We start from the raw sequence: 21,052 nt of genomic DNA on the forward strand, positions 1-21,052 counted from the left end.
TTTCTGCGTGTGTGTGTGTGTGTGCGTGTATGTGTGTGTGTGTGGGTGTGTGTGTTTGTCACCCTCGCACAAGTGTGTGTTTGTGTGTGACAAAGGACTAAGTATGTATCCTCTTAATGAAGAGCCATGATAAAGACGGTTCTGTCTATTGCCTCTGTCCACAGACTTGGGGGAGATCCTGCCAGTGGCCCCTCAGGACCTGAACAACGTCGTGAAGCAAGGCTACCTGGAGAAGAAGAAAAGAGGTGCAGTCCTGCAGAAATCACCCCTGATTCACACTGACCTGATGAGGAGTTCAAACTGGTTTCACCTATTTAAATAGCTTTACTTCCAGCAACAAAATACAATAAGCTCTCCCCTCCTCTGAAATAACAACATCATTTTTTGGTATAAAGCAAAATAAATGTGATGGATACCACTACTGCCCCTGCTTAACAAACTCCATCTCTACAGTCCTCCACTAACCTTGGTGTTTAGGGAGAGTTTTTGAGGGAACGTGACCATTGTGTGTGATGCTTTTCGTTTTGTCCACGGCAGACCACAGCTTCTTCGGCTCAGAGTGGCAGAAGAGATGGTGTGTGCTCAACAATTCAACGCTCTACTACTTTGGCAGCGAAAAAGGTTTGTTGTCGTCAGTTAACGTAGATCCTGACCTGCGACACTACGACACGTGAACCGGTTGACGACGGATTCTCAGCGCTTCACCGCCCGTTCTCGTTCCCTCAGACAAGCAGCAGAAGGGGGCCTTCTTCATCCACGGCTACACGGTGGCGCAGCTGGTGAGCCTCCGCAAGGAGAAGCAGAAGATGTCTTGCTTTGAGCTCAGTGCCCCCGGACGGCGCAACTACCAGGTGCGTGTGATCACAGTTGCGATAAACAAGATAAAGAGGCTGATTCCTGCAGGGGGATTGGATGAATCCTGCCCGCTGGATACTCCGATAGTGGCTGTATACCGGGAAAATACCTAGGCATAAATCTTGTTTCAATATTTAGGACTATCTTCCTCATTATTTGTTTCCAGTGTTCCAACAGGGACATCGGTTTGGCTTTTATATTGCGTATACTTAGGATCTTTTTCATTACCGCTGTGGATGAAGCCGACTGTGTGACTGGAGTCTCAGAAGGGACAGGGCATTAGTCGGTCTAACAAGCCTCGGTGCGGCGGGCGTAGTTTCATGCCCGTGTTCTCATTGTAATCCTATCAACAGCCTATCTTTCGACCGTTTACGGACAGCCAGGGAAAAAATGGAGTGCGTTGTTCGAGGAGTCCAATCCTTCAGGTTTTACATGAACGTAAACACTGCGTTAGGTATCACATAATGATGACCGTAATCCTATCCCTCCTGCACAGTTTACAGCCAGCAACCCCCAGGAGGCCAAAGACTGGGTCGACAAGATCAATTTTGTCCTAAAAGGTAAGTCAACGTGTCCACCTCGGCATGGCAACTCAGCAAATAGACTTAAAAGGACGACCCGATGTCTAATATATTTTATTCAGATTTCCTTGATGCCTTAGGCAGATTGGCTGAAGATATCCAAAGGGGAATCTAGGGGGAAGCTCATTCTCATCAATTGTTTTCAACAAACCAGCCGATAAGAAGAGCTCAGCAGCACCAACCGGTTCGAAACTTAGGGGCAGCATTAACCAGTGCCTTAAGCACGTACCACCCTAAGATACCCCTTTCCTTACACACACACACACACACACACAGACACAGACACACCCTCCTTCCCCTTCCTCTACCCTTTCCCCTCCTACCGAATTCCGACTTTACGGGAAATTGATTGGGAGAGATCCCCCCTCGGCATCGATCCCTGCCGGGCGGGCGGCGCGGGCAGGGGACCTGATACCCTGTGTTGCAGTAAGCGGTCGCCTCCAATCACAGCGCTGCTCCGTCTGAGCGGCCCGCTGCGCCGCCGCCGCCGCCGCCGCTCTAAAACGGGCGCACACCGGCCCGGCGGTTTGCGGGAAAAAGTAACTGACACTCTGCCGCTTGTATCGGCTTTGCCCTCTGCCCGCTCAATCTTCTCCTGTTGTTTTTGGGGGAAACCGAGTCAAGGATTTGGCGGCTGAATTAGTGCTGGGAATTGGGCTTTTATTTGGAGCGCATTGTTGTTGGCATGGAGTTTCTTATTGTCCTGCCGGAATTCATCAGAACTAAGTCTTCAAAGGCGTTCTGTTGGCTTTGGATCATGTTTTGTTTCCCCTGTAGCTTCAAAAGAGATGCAGCGCGAGTGATTAAGGTGTGTGTGTTTCTGTGTGTGGGGGCGTGTGTGTGTGTGTGTGTGTGTGTGTGTGCGTGTGCATGTGAATGTATGTGTGTGCATTTGTGTGTGTTGATTTGAATGTGCGTGTGTGCTGGTGTGTGCATTTGGGTGGGTGTGTGTGTGTGTGTGTGTGTGCGTGCGTGCGTGCGTGCGTGTGCATGGATGTGTGCGCGTGACATTCAAAACAGGACAGCTGTCCAATCAGCACCGCCACAAGGCAGCTCCCTCTCCTAGTGGCTGTGGAACACTCTTCTTTAACGCTTTGTCCCAGAAACCCCCCTTCCCCCCCTCCCCCAGCAGCGCCTTCACAGGGTGGGTCTGGTTCTGGTTCGCTGCAAGGTGTGTTCCATGACTCAGGGAGCACCAGTCGTCACCCTGCCTCTGTCTCCTGGCAGATCTCCAGTCCGGTCCCATCCCATTCGACGTTGACGAGGAGGAGGAGGAGGAGGAGGTGGAGGAGGAGGAGGAGGAGGAGGGGGGGGAGGAGACCTACGATGACATTGACGGGAGGCAGGAGGAGGAAGAGGACGAGGACGCTATCTACGAGATGCTGCCGGGTTAGAGGATGCCATGGTTACCTGGCACACGCACACACATGCACACACGTACACGTATACACACATGCTGACCCGTGCACACACATGCACATATACACACATATACACACATGCACACATACAGGCAAACACACATTTATACAGAAATACACACAAATACACAAACACGCAACCAAAACACAAACACACATTCACACACATGCACAGATACAAGCAAACACAACACAGGCACACAAACACACACTAAAAAACACACATACATGTAAGCATAATACACACAAGGATACACACACACACACACACACACACACACATACACACATGAACACATGCAAACCCAACACATACACACACACACACACACACTAACACATACACGAACTGACACACACATACACACAGCCACAACACACACAAACACATACAACAACTAAAGACCAATGCATGAGTAGGCACATGCAATCATGGAACACAATAAATACAAGGAAAGACAGATTCGTGCAGACAAACACACACACACACACAAAAACACACACATGCACACACATGCATCCATAAGTACACGCATCCATCCATCCATCCATCCATCCATCCATCCATATATACATACATTCAGACACATACATATACTCACTCTCTCTCACACACACGCACACACATACAAACATACAAAAACAAACACACACAAACGCATACATACATACATACATGCATGCATACACTCACACACCCGTATACTCACACACACTCCCTCACACACACACACAAACACAAACACATACATACATACATACATACATACACTCACAGAACCGTATACTCACACACACCCTCACAAACTTGCCCCCCCCCCCCCCTCCCCCCCTTGCACGTGCCGATCCAGGGGTTCTGAAGGCGGCCCAGATGATTGTTGTTGTTGTTTGTGTGATTGCCGTCTCCAGCGTTGACGGCCGTGCTGCCAGGTGCCCAGTGGCCTGACTCCCGACTGATCAGCCCTGATAAATCAGGCCGCCCTAATAAGGCTGTCAGGCCCGCGCCGCCTTTAGCCGCCGCGCACGCCTCGCTCCGAGGGGAGGGCTCCGTCTCCCCCAGACCGGCCGACCGGCGCTCCTTTGTCTCCCGACCTGAGTCACGACTGGATCAGAGCCGGCTGCCGAGACCTCGTTAAGAGACTCAAATCATTAGGATCCCCGTATTAAACCGTTCTATCAGACGCCACGCACACGCTCCTTATGCATCCTAACGGATAGAGCTGACGATACACGCTGCAGTACCAGTGTGTGTCTGTGTGTGTGTGTCTGTGTAGGAAACAGAGGGAAGCAAAAGCAAAATTCTTCCAGGATCTAACGATCAGATGGTTCCCGGCTCCCCACCGCGTGGTGGAGTCCCATGTGTGGGTCGGCTACAGGATCCTGAGAAGGACAAAAGGGGCAACGGGATCTCTTCAGGGCTCCCCATCCATCACCCTTTCTATTAAAAAAGATGCATCAAGATTCAGTTTCGCTCGGCGAGTACATTACCTTTGCCAAAATCATTGGTAAGTAAGGAATCAGTCTTCGGACTGTCATGGCGGCGCACAAAGCCATCTGGGAAGGGGTACAGGCCCTGACCACAGATGGCATATCGAATGACAGGCTCTTTCGTTCACTTTCTCACCCCTTCACTTATCAATCACGCCGGCTGGTCTCTTTGGTCCCGTCCCACATTACCCAGCGACAGGGAGCAGATACTGTCAGACGATCCTCCCTTTATCCTTCTCCCCTTTCCCAAAGAGCACTGAGCTCTCTCAAACACACAGGAATTTTCAAACAGTCTTTTTCTTAATCCCCTTACTCATCAAAATTAATTTCTTGGTCGGACAAAAAATGCTCAAGTCTGCTTATCAGTGACGTGGATATGTTTTTCGTTGATATATAATTTCCAGCTCTCTGAAACCCTGATGACATATGATATGATATTACCGCGTCGCTCAGTTTCAGCAGGAAAACCATTATGCAGGTCTCCTTCTTTCCCGCTGCAACATAGGTATTAGTGTTAGCCTGGGGGGGACGGGAGGGGTCGATCTAAACAGTCATTTTCCAGGTGATGAGCGCCCTCCATTTTGTCGGAGCCAAACAGGGTTCCCGTTGCCGTGAGAACGCGACGGAGGCACGGCAGGGGAGGCATGTGCTCGGCTGCTGATGACAGATTTTATCGGCTGGAAAATGAAATCAGTCTGATACAGAAACCGCTGGCCCATAGCGATCGCCCCCCCTCCGTTGAAGGATGCTCCTCTCGTACACAAACCGCCTTGAGCAAATGTTTGGACTCCCCGCAAACAAGATGGCACTTTTGTTTTGGCTCGTCCTTTTGTCTGTCTTTTTCTCTGTTCGCCTTTTGTCCTTCCTGTAACCTGCCGGTAGCTATCATGTTGGATTCAGGGGAAATGTTAGCCCTGTAGTTATTGATATCATAGGCAACATTGTCTACAGATTGCCTTGTCTGTAGGTCGGGCAGGAGCAGAGTGAGGGGTGGGTGGGGGGAGTGAACACTGCTGAATATGGAGAAGCAGAGAGAGGGTGAGCCTGTGGACTTCCTGGAAGCGGCTTGTGTTGTGTGGCGGCAGGTGGGTGGACGGGCCTTGATGGAGATTGTACGGCCGTTGTGGAGGCTGTGAAGGCAGAGTAAGAACAGGTGGGCTGGGAGGTGGAGGGGCAGATGAGATGGAGCACAGAGTTCTCTGTCACCACTAAGAGCAGCAGATGCCACGCCCCTCGCGATCGATAACGGCGACGGCCCCACCACCTCCGTCGCCCCTGTGTGCGCTCCTTCCCCTGATGCCTCACGGGCTGTGCACCGCCCTGTGTGCATCATTTGGGAAAAAAGAGAGAAACAGCCGCGTGCTATCATCAGAGTGCATGAGGTGAACACACACCGCTCTCTGGCTTCGGGATCTCCCCCGTGGTATAAATAATGACATTGACTTGGAGGTAGTTATGAGCTATTCATATTATCTATTAGTGCACCGGCCCTAAAGATAAACGACGTTGGCCCAAACCATGAGTCATCTGTTGTTATGTATAAGGAGGCTCTTCACTCCATTAGAGAAATGCCTGTTTTTCCCAGCACATATTTCGGGGGTTTAATGTTTTTGTGTTTGTGTGTTCATTTCTTTTAGGTGAGGATTCTCTGGAGCCGATAGATGAGCCAAGCGAGAACAGCAGCAAACAAGGTCAGAAGCTCACCAGAATTATAACCCTCTCTTCAGCCTGCCTCAGGGTGGTCTTCTGAGGGTTTTATGTATATTCTACAACAAATTATTGTTTATTATATTATAGATTCTTACTTTATTTGAGCTCTAAAACATATCCTAATTACTATGTTGACCTTAGGAAAGCATGCGTGTAAATAAATGTTTTTTAATGGATACTGAATAGGTATATGTGTGTGTGTGTGTGTGTGTGTGTGTGTGTGTGTGTGTGTGTGTGTGAGTGTGTGTTTATATGTTGATATGTGTGTGTGTTTGTATATATTGGTGTGTGTGTGTATTTGTATGTGTGTGTGTGTGTGTGTGTGTGTGTGTGTGTGTGTGTTTGTGTGTGTGCATGTATGTGTGTGTATATGTATGTGCTTGTGTATATGTTGATGTATATGTTGGTGTGTTTTTGTGTGAGTGTGTGTGTGTGTGTGTGTGTGTGTGTGTGTGTGTGTGTGTGTGTGTGTGCATGTGTGTGTGTATATGTATGTGCTTGTGTATATGTTGGTGTATATTTTGGTGTGTTTTTGTGTGTGTGTGTGTGTGTGTGTGTGTGTGTGTGTGTGTGTGCATGTGTGTGTGTATATGTCTGGCTTGTGTATATGTTGGTGTATATTTTGGAGTGTTTTTGTGTGTATGTGTGTGTGTGTGTGTGTGTGTGTGTGTGTGTGTGTGTGTGTGTGTGTGTGTGTGTTGCAGAGTCAGACTACTCTAAATACTACCAGGGTCTGTGGAACTGTGAGGGCGACCAGCCTGATGAGCTGAACTTCAACAGAGGAGATCTCATCTACATCCTGAGCAAGGTTAGTGTTCACCAGCAGCCAAATGTTCTGTGTGACTAGGTCCTACATATTCTTTATTGTGAGGCTCTAAATACTCTAAACGGTGAGGTTCTAAATACTCTAAATGATGAGGTTCTAAATACTTTAAATAATGAGGTTCTAAATTCTCTAAATGAGGAGGTTCTAAATACTCTAAATTATGAGATTCTAAATTCTCTAAATGATGAGGTTCTAAATACTCGAAATAAGGAGGTTCTAAATGAGGAGGTTCTGAATACTCAAAATTATGAGGTTATAAATAAACTCCAGGCTTAAGGTTCAAAATATTCTCATCAATGAGGTTCTTAATATTTTCAATGATGAGGTTCTAAATATACCTCATGATGAGCGTTTTACATATTTTAGATGATGAGGCTCTAAATATTCTTATTGATGAGGTTCTAAATATTTGCATCGTTGGGGGTTCAAGTTTTCTCAAATTCTCAAATTCTAATATTGATAAGGTTCTCCATATCCTCATTGATGAGGTTCTTCATATTCTAAATGATGAGGTTCTTCATATTCTAAATGATGAGGTTCTAAATATTCCCAATGACGAGGTTCTAAACATGTCATTTATGGGGTTCTAAATATTTTCCGTGGTTCTTCGGTAGCGCAATAAAAGAATCCCAAAATCCACGGCATGGGATCCACACGGTTGACCTTTAAGAACCATCGTTATTGTCCTTAATATTTCATATCCTTAATTACATTTCTCAAGTCCCCCCCTACGATCCCAGCCAAACAGGCAATAGCCTGATTTAAATGTGATGATTAGTTACCCTCCATTTTCCCGCTCATTATTTAGCGTTAATAACCGCTGCACCCCTGCACCGGCGTCGGCATTACTTCTCCATTAGCCGCTCCCGTGCGCCGTCGCTCCACCGGCGGCGCCGATAACGCCAGCCTCTAAGTGCCCCCGCCCCGCGGGGGGCCCGTGTCCCGGGGGCAGGAGGGCAACTCAAACAGCGGCGGCTGTGTGTGAATGTAGCAGGGGTAACAGGAAAGACAACACCCGTTTAACGCGGTGACGGCAGCGAGGTTCATTACGACGCCTCCAGGTTTGTCGCGGGGGTCGATCACGCAGGCGGCCATGCGTGGTGTCGTATTATTGTTTGCCTTTTGAAGGGAAAAACACAAACCGAGGAGAGGTGAGGCTGAGGCGCGGACACATCGCGCTCTTCTCCTGCTCACCCTGATATCTATTTTCCTGGGCTTTAATGGCCGTCTTGCAGCGCGAGGCCAAAGCACCTTCCATCGAGGAGCCAACCCTGCCGGAAACCAACGGCGTGTAATTCAGGCACTTACACACTGATGTGCCACGGCGGGATCGGTTCCCCGTACCGCCAGCGAATGGCCGGCGTGGAGATTGGGTTTCCGTGAACCGCTTCGGTGCGGAGGAACGGGGGGGTCACGTCAGTGCAGGCGCTTTGAAACGAAGCAGGAAGTGGGGAAGGCCGACGCCTGCCGAGAGTTGTGTCTCTTCAAGGTCCGTCGAAAGGAGACGAGAAAGTGTCCTCATTTTAGTAGTACCTTTGACCGGGTGACCATTTTCCTTCATGACCAACATTATAATACAAAAAGGTTTGTGTTGAATTCGGACACCACAATAAAAGGAAAACCTTGCAGTCATTGTAGCCGGGACGAGACGTGAGGTGAAATATGTTCTTCACACACGATAGACTTTTAATCAGGGCCCTCATGCCGGTAGGTCATTAATGAGCTGCTGCTGTTCCGGGGCCCCCGTGTGTATCAGGGCGTGTCTAAAGGCTTGTGTATTTATTATTTTACCCTGGTTCTTTTGAGCCTGACACCGCAACCTCTATCGGCGGCAACCGAAACCCAGCTTGGCTCGGTGCAGTGAAACCTGCCAGCCAGACGCCTTTCCTTTCTCTCCGCCGTTGTGTGCCTCTTGTGTTTTTCCAGGACTCTGGTTACCCAGACCCTCCTAAGCTGCAGGTTCCCGGGCCGCGGCGCTCGGACAGGTTCTTGCCGGCCGGTAATGGCGCAGATCACTCTTGCTTTGTGGCGCCGCGCGTCGGAGTCATAACATAGTGACAGGCTACAAGGGCCGCATTCTAACTATTCTTTTAATGGATTCAAACTCGAGCGGCGGGCCGTGAATTATTCAGACGCCATCTCCTGGATGGCTGGCGTAATGCTCGGTGGTGTCGCGTGTCGCCACGCCCGTGGCCCATTTCTGGCCGGGCCGTAATGGCGTGCTGTTTCCCCACTGAATGGTGTTATTAGTAATCAGCTGCTTATCTCAATGGGCCCTTCGGGGGGCTTCCCTGCTTCCTTCCTCTGTCTGTTTGTGTGTGTGTGTGTGTGTGTGTGTGTGTGTTTGTGGGTGTATGTTTGCGTCTATGTTTCTATATGTGTGTGTGTGTGTGTATGTGTATGTGTTTATTTGTGTATATGTTTCTATATGTATGTACGGTGTCTGTATTCGTGTGTATGCCGGAGTCATTACATAGTGTGTGTGTGAGTGTTTCTGTCTGTCTCAATGTGTGTGTGTATGTGTGTGTGGAGACACACACACACACACACACACACCTCAGTGTTTTGACAGGAGGGGGAGGTAGTCTTCAGAAGGGCCACCTCAGTAAGTGAAATACGGGCCCTTGACTGCTCCTCAAGTCGAGCCCTCTTAACCGGGGACCCGGACACATAAAATGGCGGCAATAAAAACAGGAGCCCATAAATTCTTGGGGGAAAAGCGGGGGGGTGGGGGGGGGGGGTGCCACCCCCCGAGTGTCTCTGGTGTTATGTCAACACTGACCATAATTACAAGGTAATAAGGACACGCTCTAAGTGCTAAATCAATGGCGCTAACAAACTGTTATTTTTAAAGCTGGGGTGTGATGGAGTGCCGGAGTGTGCGGCGGGGTTGCCGCGGGCGCTCCCGATGGCCGCGGCCAGAGCAGACTATGCCGACGGAGGATGAGGCCCCGATCACTCACTATTGATCGCACGCTTACTGTAAAGCGGGGGGAGGGGGGGTTTACTGTATTTGATGTTTGTTTTTATTATATCCCTTTCACTCCCGCTCAGGGCCTTCTGTTGTATTTGTTGTGTGTCTGTTGATGGGAGGTTCTGTGTGTGTGTGTGTGTGTGTGTGTGTGTGTGTGTGTGTGTGTGTGTGTCTGTGTTATGCTATGTCTTTTTTGTGTTGTCTGTGTTTGTTGATGTGAGGTTCTGTATGAATGTGTATGAATGTGAATGTTAGTGTGTGTGTTTTTGTTGTACTATGACTTTCATATTTGTTGATGCAAGCTTCCGTGTCTGCGTGTGTGCTGCCCATCCTTCTTGTATTTGTTGTGTATTTATGGGTGAGTTTCAGCATGTGTGTGTTTCTGTGTGTGCACGGGCAAACACGTGTGTGTGTGTGTGTGTGTGTGTGTGTGTGTGTGTGTTACGCTAGCCAAAGTAAATTAATAGAAATTCCAGAAATTCGGATAGCACTCCTCCACAGCCCATTAGTTTGAGAGAATAATGTTGTCAGACACCGCTGCCACTGGTTTACCATGGAGAAGTCTGGATGGTTTGTAGCAGCATGTTGATTCATTAGAACGAGACGACCAGGGAGATCCGTCTTGTTTGTGTGTGTGTGTGCCAGTGCGTGTGTTTTTGCGCTGGCATTTCATTTATGAGGGCGTACATTTTTCTAATGCACATTATGGCGTAAGACTGGCATCTTAGTTAGGCGTGAAAAATACCCCCCCGCAAGATTTTGTCTGTAATATCATGCAGGGATATTTTTTATCTTTGATCTAATGTGTTTTATGTGATGTTGCTTGTTTATTTGTAGTCTTTTTTTCCGCGACCGAAACCACAACACAGCCCATATATTTTGGAAAGGAAGAGAATGTCATGTAATAACGCACGATTTATTTTTGACAAGATAACACACTGACTTATGATTAACACACACACACACTCACATACACACACACACACTCACACACGTTCGTGCCCACCGGCCCTGACATGTGTGTTGCGTTACTCTGGACATGGCTGTTGAGTCTCGCCACTACATACACGGTTGGGCTGCATTCCTGCCATCTAATTTATGAAGGGCCAATCAAAGGAGTGGACGGGCCTACAGGTCACATTCCTGTGTTCCCACGCAGGATGGCGCGCGGGGCCCACGGAGATTTACGACGCTAACACAACCGGGGGCCTTTAAACTCAAACACCGTTATTGTCTCTCTCTCTCTCTCTCCATCCTGCTCTCTCTCTCTTTTACCTCTCTCTTTACCTCTCTCTCTCTCTCTCTCTCGTTCTCTCTCTCTCTCTTTTACCCTCTCTCACCCTCTCTCCTGCGCTGTCTGTCTCCTACTCTCCTGCTCACTCTCTCTCTCTCTCCTGCTGTCTCTCTATCTCTCTCGCCCTCCATCCTCCTTCCTTCCGCCTTCTATTCCGTCCAACCGGCAGCCTAGGAAAGGAAGACACGCCCGAGGTCAGCCAATCGCGTGGGGAGCGGGGGGGGGCAACGTTATGTCTGGTCAAAGTGTCCGGCCCCCCCAGTCTACTTTAACCTCCGAGTGACTCCATAGGTCCAGAGAACGTGGTCGCTGCTGCCACCTCATGGCCTCCAGCGTGCAGCGTTCTGCTGTGTGTGTGTGTGTGTTAATATGTGTGTGTGTGTGTGTGTGTGTGGGGGGGGGGGGGGGACTTCTGTGTGAGTGTGTGTAGGTGTGTGTGCGTGTACGTTTGTGTGTATGTATGTATGTGTGTGTGTTTGTGTGTATGTATGTATGTGTGCGTGTCTGTGTAGATGTGTGTGTGTACGTGTGTGTGTAGGTATGTATATGTGCGTGTCTGTGTAGGTGTGTGTGTGTGTACGTGTGTGTTAGATGAAGATCGGTTTCACACACTGACGGCCTCCACACGCCGGCGGCAGATTTACGACCCACCTCGTTCTAAATCAACACGGGCGCTCTGCTCCCTGATTTACACGCAACGGCGTCGCAAGTTTAGAACGCAAATTATAATTCGGATTGTCTTTCAGATCATTGTGTGATCAAACAAATGTCAAGCCAGGAATCAGGAAAAAAACAGAAAAGGAGCAGCAACATATGCTTGCTACCGTCTGTCTGTGTGTCCTCCGTAGCTCCATGCTATCATATTTAAGGGATAATGTACAGAACGCCGGTCATTATTGGGAAAATTTCCGATAATGACCTGCGACGTTCTATACATTGTCCCGCTTATTACACGGCTACTTGCCAAAACGAAAAAATATCTTCACACAAAGTACCATTCGTAGTGTTGATCAGCAGAGCAATAGTCTGCCAAAGACGTTGACGTTGCTTAGCAACCGAGTACGCTGGGGTTGATAAATTACGGGACTACTTGCGGAGTGATACGAAAGACGGTAGAAAATCCACTTTGCTTGACAGTGGTCATTATATGCTTAGCAACGGTGAATTATCAAATATAATTCACAACCAGAAGTTGTGAAGGGCCCATGCAAGTGAAAGGAGCGTTCCACGGCATTGAGAAGAGCCGTGCAATAAAATGTAAAGTATATATATGTATATATATAAATGCTGTGGTAGCGGTGGGCCCCGTAAGCTAGCCGGCCCGGCGGCCTCGGCCAGGGGGGCCTGGCTGAAGAGCACCCGGGGGGATGAGGGGCAGAAGTGACCCCACAATATGATGGGAAAAGTTAGGAGAGGGAGACAAAGAGGGTGGGGTCCCTTTATCCTTTTGTATGGAACCCGCCCCCCCATCCCCCTTACAAACCCAGCCCCATTCTCACAAACACACACACACACACACACACACACACACACACACACACACACGCACAGACACACACACACACACACACACACACACACACACACACACAATTAAAGACCTTTAGCTGCTATTGTGACTGCACACACACACACACACACACACACACACACAGCTAGTTTAGACAGGAAAGACATCCTATTTACCACACAAAGCAGCGGGGGGGGGGGGGGGGGGGGGGGAGGGGTGAGTCTGGGGTTCGGGGGTCACCCAGGAGCCAGCGGTCATCCCCCGGTCAACTACAGTAGGTCATTATTCAGCCCCCGCCAATAGTCCAGAACCACCCCCCCCAGCCCCACCCATCCTCCACCCACGGCCCTGCTCCAGCCTCCTCCGATCCATTCCGCTTAATTATTACAAATGAGAGGTCGCGTAAACAGCCGTCGTTACAGACACTCAGTGGCATACACAAATCCACTTTAAATCGCTATTAAGTTAAGGAGCCATCCGTAATCCCAAGCGGGCGTTAGAAAGAAGCGAGCACGTTCAGGTTTTTTCACCCTCTTATTCTTTTTGTGTGTGTGTGTGTGTGTGTGTGTGTGTGTTCTATTATTAAATCTCCCGGTCCCGAGATGTCCTCGTTCAGAGGCGTCGCCGCGCTGCACGGTGTGGGTCTCCCCCCCTGACCCCCTCCCCCCCTCACGGATCTAATTGAAAGGTCCCCGTCGGAAGGATGGACTTTAAGTAGCCCTCCACATCTCTAGTTATGCAGAACAATCATCTGTGTTTCGCACGTCGTTATCACCCCCTCACATCTACACCCCCTCAGAACACCCCCAGCCTTAAACAAGTACAACAAAAATTCTTCCACAATTAATCCTGGGCGCTAAATGAAAGCAATCCCTCCTGTACATTACAGGTGTGGTCGGGGAAAATAGGAGAGATCACTTAGGAGGAGAGGGCAGCTGAAGGGGCCGATGGAAAACGTTGTTCTGTTTTTCCTTCACCCGATTGTGGTTGAAACAGATCAGGGGCTTTGGCCGGGCAGAGGCTGCCATGTTTCTTTGTTGGTGGTGGGGGTGCGGGAGGTGGGGTAGTCTGGCCTCATTACGGGGATATGAGACCAGACTACCAATGCACCACATCTGAAGACGGAGGTGAAAGGAAGGCGCAGGAGAGATAAACAAAGCAAACCAACAGGAACGCGCGCAGCAGGAAGCAGAGAGAAAAATGGCGACGAAAATGCGAGCGAAAGAGTCGAGGGGAGGAGGAGGAGTAGGAGGAGGTGAGAGGAGAGCGAGGGAACGAGAGAAGGCGAGAGAAGGAATTAAGGAGGGAAGGGAGCGAGGAAGGAAGGAAGGAAAGGAAGGAGATGTTGGTGGCGGTGATGGGAGGAGGGTTCGGGGGGAGAGAGGGAGAGGCGGTGATGATGGGAGAGCGAGGTAGGGAGGGAGGGAGGGAGGGTGGGAGAGATTGTAACACCCAGGCGGTGGGTTCAGCGGCAGGGCAATGTGAGACTTCCTGCGCTCCATCACGCCCAAGGCCTGCCACAGTCAGCTGGTGGCCCGCAAACGATGCCTCATGTGTCAGGCTCATTAGTACTCCCCCTGGTTTGTATGCATTTGGTGTGTGTGTGTCTCCGTCTGTGTGAGTGCGTGTGCGTGTATGAGTGTGAGTGTGTGTGTGTGTGTGTGTGTGTGGATGTGTATGTTTGCATGGGGTGAGGAGGGGGGTTTCAGAAAGACGTGAAAATAAACAGATGCGGTGTAGAATGCAGTGTGGGGTTCTTTTAGTGTGTGTGCGTGTGTGTATGTGTGTGTGTGCATGTGTGTGTGCGTATGTGTGTGTGATTATCTTAACACTAAAATAAGCCAAAAAGCAGAATGATATGGATCCCTGAAAAATACAGAATAAAGATAAAGAAGATAACCTAAACCCTAAAGGAAGGGAGGCGGGGGCTGGAGGGAGGGAGGGGGTCTTTCAGCGCTACACCTGTCCCACTGCGTCGCCCTGAGCGCCCCCGTCCTGTGCTAACCTTCGCGGGCGTCAGGTTCGGCCGTCGGTCCGTCCTGCGGTCAGGGGGACGTGAGCGATGGGCCCATCACAATGCCGCCATTAGCCAGCCCCCTGAGTGGTAAATAAACGATCACGCCGGTACACTGCAGGTGTTGTCATAGCAACCTGCTCCCGGCGCCAGCCCCGCCCACGCGCTCATTCTCTCGCCCTCGCTCGCTCACTCGCTCCCTCTCCCGGAGTCAACGGGAGGTCAACGTGTCAGTGCACGGCAGTGGCCACAACGCGGCGCTGTTCTCACCCCCATGCGGCTTTTAGTCTGGGCTCAGTCGCATACATGCTGCATGTGTGCACACACACACACACACACACACACACGAACTGTACGTGCTTGCACGCGCACAAACACGCTGAACATACGTGCACACACATGCTGCACATGCACGCACACACTCTGCACATGCACGTACACACGCACACAGTGACACACACACACACACACACAGACACACACACACACACACATACACAGTGCCTGTACAAAGACACACTGCCTATACACCACCACACACAATGCACGCACGTGCACACACACAGACACATACATACTGCCTCGTCTCACACACAGACACACACACTGCACGTACACACACACTGCACGTACATGTAAACGCACACACACACACTCTTGTACAAAACACACACTGCCCATGCATGCACACACACTGCACATGCACGCTAACACACACACACACGCGTGTTCCCGGGTAACACGGTCCGAGTCCGAGCCCAGTGGAAGCGACTCCCAGGAGCTCTGCTCCAGCGAGCGAACACACACCTCAGAGTGATATTCCCATCTTTCACTTTTATTCTCTCTTTTACCATTCCTATCCGGCTTGATTATGGAGTACGATTTCAGTACAAAGTTTCAAATGAACACTTAACAACCTGTGTGTGCACTCACGCCGCCGCCACCCAAATACAAAAAACGTGCCAAACGCAATCGTCCTCGCCGTTAAAACGATGTAGAATCGCACATCGGCACCACAAATCAATCCCAAAGACAAGCGACTCCAACAGAAGGGCGAGGACACTGGGAGACTCAGCAGAGGGGGTGTTTGTTTTTTTTCTTTTGGGGTGTGCTTTTTTTTGTTGGGTTGTTGTGTGTCATTTGGGTAATTGAGTCTGCGCGCCTCCCTGAATGTCCCTATTACAGCAGGTGTACTCTGGATGAACCCCGTCTCAGGATGGACTCCTGCACGCCTGACAGACTTCCACCGCCATTGGCGCCCACTCCGCAGCCGGGGAAGCGCGTATTAAAATGGCGGCGCTGATAATCCAGAAAGGCCCTCTGCTCGGGAGAGAATATGACGCCGAGCGCACAGATGGGCCGCGCAGATAAATAAAACTCTGCTGTCACTGCGGTCGGCGGAATCGCTGCTGTGAAGCCCCCAAGGGAGAGACAGACAACCCCCTTCCCTCCCCCCCTCTATCTCCTCGTTACACCATCTATCCTTCTGTCCCCCCCCCTGCCCCGCAACCCAGTCTCTCTCTCTGCCCCCCGCTCCCTCTCCACCTATTCACTTCCTGTACTCTTTCCCTAGGGAGGGAGAGGAAGAAGCAGAAGTAGGGGAAGAGGAAGAAGAAGCAGAAGTAGGGGGAGAGGAAGAGGGACAGAGAGTGGGGGCCGGTGGTCCGAGTCAGGGCCGGGGCCTGGTCTCCCCGTGGTACAGAGGAGGCTGTGGTGTAAATACCAAACCCCTCGCTCCCCTTAAGCTCCAGTGAGACCCCACTTCCCCTCCCTAGGCCATCCTTGAGACCGAACGGATGGTTGCTCTTTGCGTTCGGTTGAATTTTATTTTTGTAACCCAAGTTTAAGGCTCGGGGTCCCACTTAGCAAGGGCTGACCGAGGAAGAGTGCGGACATGAGCTCATGACCAGGACGAAGGCGATGACGATGGGGATAATGTACGGTTGGAGTTCTACAGGGGGGCCACCGATAGATGATCCGCTCATCGTGGCTCTGTAGCTTACGTGCTCCGCGAGCCCCATCCCCCCCCCCCCCCACCACCACGCTGCATCAACCCCCAACCCCGCGCCCCCCACCTCCGCCCGGTCCTCTAAGCGATCCATTCATCCACGGGTTGTCCAGCCAGCCCTCATTAGCAGCTGGCCTGCCTGTCATTACTCTGGCTGCAGAGCCGTGTCGTAGGGCTGGGTGATAGGGCCGCGCCGCGCAGACAACACGCCATCTATCACCGCCGCACCGTGTTTGTGTTAGCGTCCACCGCTGTCCAAGTGTGGGCTGTGTGTGTGTGTGTGTGTGTGCGTGCATGCATGCAATGTGTATGCTCTCGCTCAGCCAGAATGGAAAGCCTTTCAGAAGTGCCTTACATCAACGCGGGGTTGTGTATGAGCGTGTTTGCGTGTCGGTGTGGGAACCGACTCTTTTGCATTTGGTTTCATTCAAATGTGTATACAAAATGTGTAGGGTATGTGTGTGTGTGTCTGTGTGTGAGTGTGTGTGTGTGTGTGTGTGTGTGTGGCCACAGAGGAAGACACACACGCACACACACCCTGCCTCCAAGAATATACACAAACATACATTATATACGTATGCGTACACATACACAGATATCCAGCTGGAGCTCTTTAGAATGCACATGAGCTGCTTACCAGGGCTCTGTAATGTGTCCCTTATTGCACCATTTCCTACTGGGAGATTAGAAAAACCAACACCATCCCTCATAGATTGATACTGCCACGGCTATAGGATAAATGTGTGTGTGTGCGTATTTGTGTGTGTGTGTGCGTTGGTTGGTGTTGGTATGTGTGCGTGTGTGCGCCTTTGTGTATGTGTGTGCTTGTGTGTGTGTGTTCGTGTCGGTGTGTGTGCGTGCTAGTGTTTGCATGTGTGTGTGTGTGTGTGTGCCCGTGTGTGCGTGTGGGTGTGGGTGTGTGCCCGTGTGGGTGTGTGTGCGTCTGCCCGTGAGTGCCTAAGCACTCTCCCCGCCGGCGGCGCTCTAATGCCTGCGTGAGTATGCGCGGGTCCAGAGGACATATTGCCTCTAATGGCCTCTGAGAGGCGATGAAGCACCGGCGCCGCTGCTCTCCCGCTCCGAGGCGGCGTCGGAGCAGACGCTGGGAGGGGAGCAGGTGCCCGGCCTCCACCTGGACTCCACCCAGCCTGGGCCTCCGTCCAAGTATTGATCCGCTGGTTTAAAAAGGGGCGAAAAGGTAGTGATCACATAATAGTAAAGGTGGGGCGATGCTGCTGAGGCAAATCGATGCACCGCGTTGAGACGAACCACCGGGTGGAGTCGAACCGGGTTAAGCTGACCCACCGGGTTGAGCTGAACCACCGGGTTTAGAGGAACCGGGTTGAGATGAACCAATGGGTTTAGAGGAACCGGGTTGAGATGAACCACCGGGTTTAGAGGAACCGGGTTGAGATGAACCGGGTTGAGCTGAACCACCGGGTTTAGAGGAACCGGGTTGAGATGAACCACCGGGTTTAGAGGAACCGGGTTGAGATGAACCACCGGGTTTAGAGGAACCGGGTTGAGATCAACCACCGGGTTTAGAGGAACCGGGTTGAGATGAACTACCGGGTTTAGAGGAACCGGGTTGAGATGAACCACCGGGTTTAGAGGAACCGGGTTGAGATTAACCACCGGGTTTAGAGGAACCGGGTTGAGATGAACCACCGGGTTTATAGGAACCGGATTGAGATGAACCGGGTTGAGATGAACCACCGGGTTTAGAGGAACTGGGTTGAGATGAACCACCGGGTTTAGAGGAACCGGGTTGAGATGAACCGGGTTGAGATTAACCACCGGGTTTAGAGGAACCGGGTTGCGATGAACCGGGTTGAGATGAACCACCGGGTTTAAAGGAACCGGGTTGAGATGAACCACCGGGTTTAGAGGAACAGGGTTGAGATGAATCACCGGGTTGAGATGAACCACCGGGTTTAGAGGAACCGGGTTTAGAGGAACCGGGTTGAAATGAACCGGGTTGAGAGAAACTGGGTAGAGAGGAACCGGGTGGAATTAAACCGGAAGCCTAGATTGGGTACTTGCATTTGCAGCCGTTTTTATTTTATTTATAACAAAAGGTCTTGATCTGGTGTCGCCAGGGAGTGTGAAACCTGCATACTGATATGCAGTTAATAATAATTATACAAATAAAACGGCTATAATAGTAGCTTATGTCGTCACCTAAAGTGATTCTTAGTACCTAAATTGTGACTCAAAACAAATGTGAAATATTTTCTCAGTTGTAACAATGAATATACAATGATGGGAAATGATTAATGGTATCAAGGAGTGTTTATCTTTACCATAAGGCTTTAATGCCCACGGGTCCTCAATAACTGCACCATAAATATGTTGTTTTATAAGGATGTGCTTCATCAATCAATCATTACTTTGTTTGTAAACATTTTTCATTTGTATCACAAAGTTTTCAGTAAAAAAAGCGTGTGAGGTTTATAAAATGGGAACCATTATTTTAAAGTAAACATGTACGATTATTTATATAACCATAGAGCATTTTTCTAACTACCGTTTATGTTTATACTTCAAGATGGTCGTAATATAATCTGTGCTCCAATGGGTTTTTGTTGTGAGTTGGGACACTGATCTTCACAGGGAATAAATTATTTCTCAGCTACTTTTTCAACCCGTTTCAGCTCCTGAGCTTTAGAGCTTCTGTGAATTAAATTTACCAAGAGGAACACAAAGACACAGGAATAATGGACATTCGTTTAAAAGACAAAACGATATGTTTATCAACAGTTTATAACTGGTATGGTTTTTATTGTGCATTCCTTTTTTCCATGTAGTGTCCTCTTTCTTCCTGATATTCACTCAAAAGTTATGTGTGTGTGTGTGTGTGTGTGTGTGTGTGTGTGTGTGTGTGTGTGTGTGTGTGTGTGTGTGTGTGTGTGTGTGTGTGTGTCCTCCACTCCAGGAGTACAACATCCATGGCTGGTGGGTGGGCGAGCTGAATGGGGCAGTGGGGATCGTTCCAAAAGACTTCCTGCACCAGGCCTACATCCTCTGAGTGCCAACAGGTACGACACTCTCGTCATCAGCATTAAAGGCCATTAGCGGGGGCCCTAATACGCACAAACCGGCCCCCTGGTACTCATCCACGCCACCATCGAAGTATCTTCCAAGTCGTTGACCCCGCCGTTTTACGGCGTGCGAACGGCGGAGAACGGCGAGGAGTGGAGACGGGCGCTCGGCGGCGCCGTAATCGACAGTGATCGAGAATAAATATTGTGCGCGCTTCGAACAACAGTCGTGCTATTTAAGAAAATGATTCCCTGATCCGGTCCGATGGCCGCGGCTGTAAATGAACGATGAATTATTAATGCTCATTTCCCCACACCGACCCCTCTGAATGAGTTCTTGTTTTCGTCCTCAGAACCGCCGCACATCCGTCTGGGAATTCCAGGAAGGGACCGTGCGGGAAATCCATCAGCAATAGGATTGTTTTTTATTTTTTTCCTATGATTTAACTTTTCCTGTACGTTTTCTTTTTCATTACTTTTGGTTCGTTATGTGTGTTGTGGAAATTGTATAAATGTCGTGGACATAAAAAACAAAATACAGAAATGTGTTCAACTTAATTGTAAATTTATTTCCTCTGTTCAGTAAAGTCCACAACAATTGCTCAAATGTATTAAACTGAAAACATACTATGAATAACAGTACCCCAAATTTGTTAACATGTTTAACACAACCAGTCTCATAAAAAGCAATTACACATTCTAGTTGAACATAACCCGTGGTAACTGAACTTTCATTTAAAACCACTAGGTGGAAGTAAAGCATACACAATTCACCTTGCAGAACCGCCGAGCTCACGGTTCCCATGGGAACATTTTTCCGAGCGCACATTGATAAAACACCATAGGCGACAATAAAATGTAGGCTATACAGTAGAGCTAGTAGGGGCCCAACACTGTTTGATGTGTTGAAGATAAAGCACCCACTAAAACAAACAAACTATAACTTTGGACCTGAAAGCTAACTTCGTTAAAAAAAAGTTGCGTCCGTTAAACATCGTGTTAGACTAAGGTCTGGTGTAGTGAGCAGCAGGACTGAAATGCAAAGGAGGTCCAAATGTACTAGAGGCCGTCCTGCCAGACAGTGTCGGGGTTGCCAGATTCGGCCAGATTCCCCGCCCAATCTGGCAACACTGGCTGCATCGCCGGCTACACTGGACAGTGTCAGCTGGCTTGGATACAATTTAGATGGTCCTTGCTTTCATTTAGTCCTCTGCATGAAATATCAGCAGTGATTTAATCTTCTTATGACGACACGTTTCACATCCAGGTTTAAAGCGCTGGTCTGAGTGATCATCTTGACCAAGGCAGTGAATCTGGAAAACCACCCTCG

General features: G+C 49.7%; 1 protein-coding gene across 1 annotated transcript in view; it reads left to right on the plus strand.

Annotated features, from left to right (window-relative positions):
- skap1 (src kinase associated phosphoprotein 1) overlaps positions 1-20,275 on the plus strand; it is a 36,743-nt gene extending 16,468 nt beyond the window's left edge. Inside the window, exons 5-13 of the mRNA XM_079756705.1 lie at positions 165-245; positions 538-621; positions 727-851; positions 1,352-1,415; positions 2,664-2,825; positions 5,983-6,036; positions 6,760-6,863; positions 19,617-19,719; positions 20,076-20,275. Coding sequence (XP_079612831.1) covers positions 165-245; positions 538-621; positions 727-851; positions 1,352-1,415; positions 2,664-2,825; positions 5,983-6,036; positions 6,760-6,863; positions 19,617-19,709 — 767 coding nt within the window. The 3' untranslated portion in view covers positions 19,710-19,719; positions 20,076-20,275. The remainder of the gene's footprint in view (positions 1-164; positions 246-537; positions 622-726; positions 852-1,351; positions 1,416-2,663; positions 2,826-5,982; positions 6,037-6,759; positions 6,864-19,616; positions 19,720-20,075) is intronic.
- The last annotated feature ends 777 nt before the right edge of the window (positions 20,276-21,052 follow it).

This window comes from Pollachius pollachius, assembly GCF_949987615.1.
Source record: "Pollachius pollachius genome assembly, chromosome: 19".
NCBI lineage: Eukaryota > Metazoa > Chordata > Actinopteri > Gadiformes > Gadidae > Pollachius > Pollachius pollachius.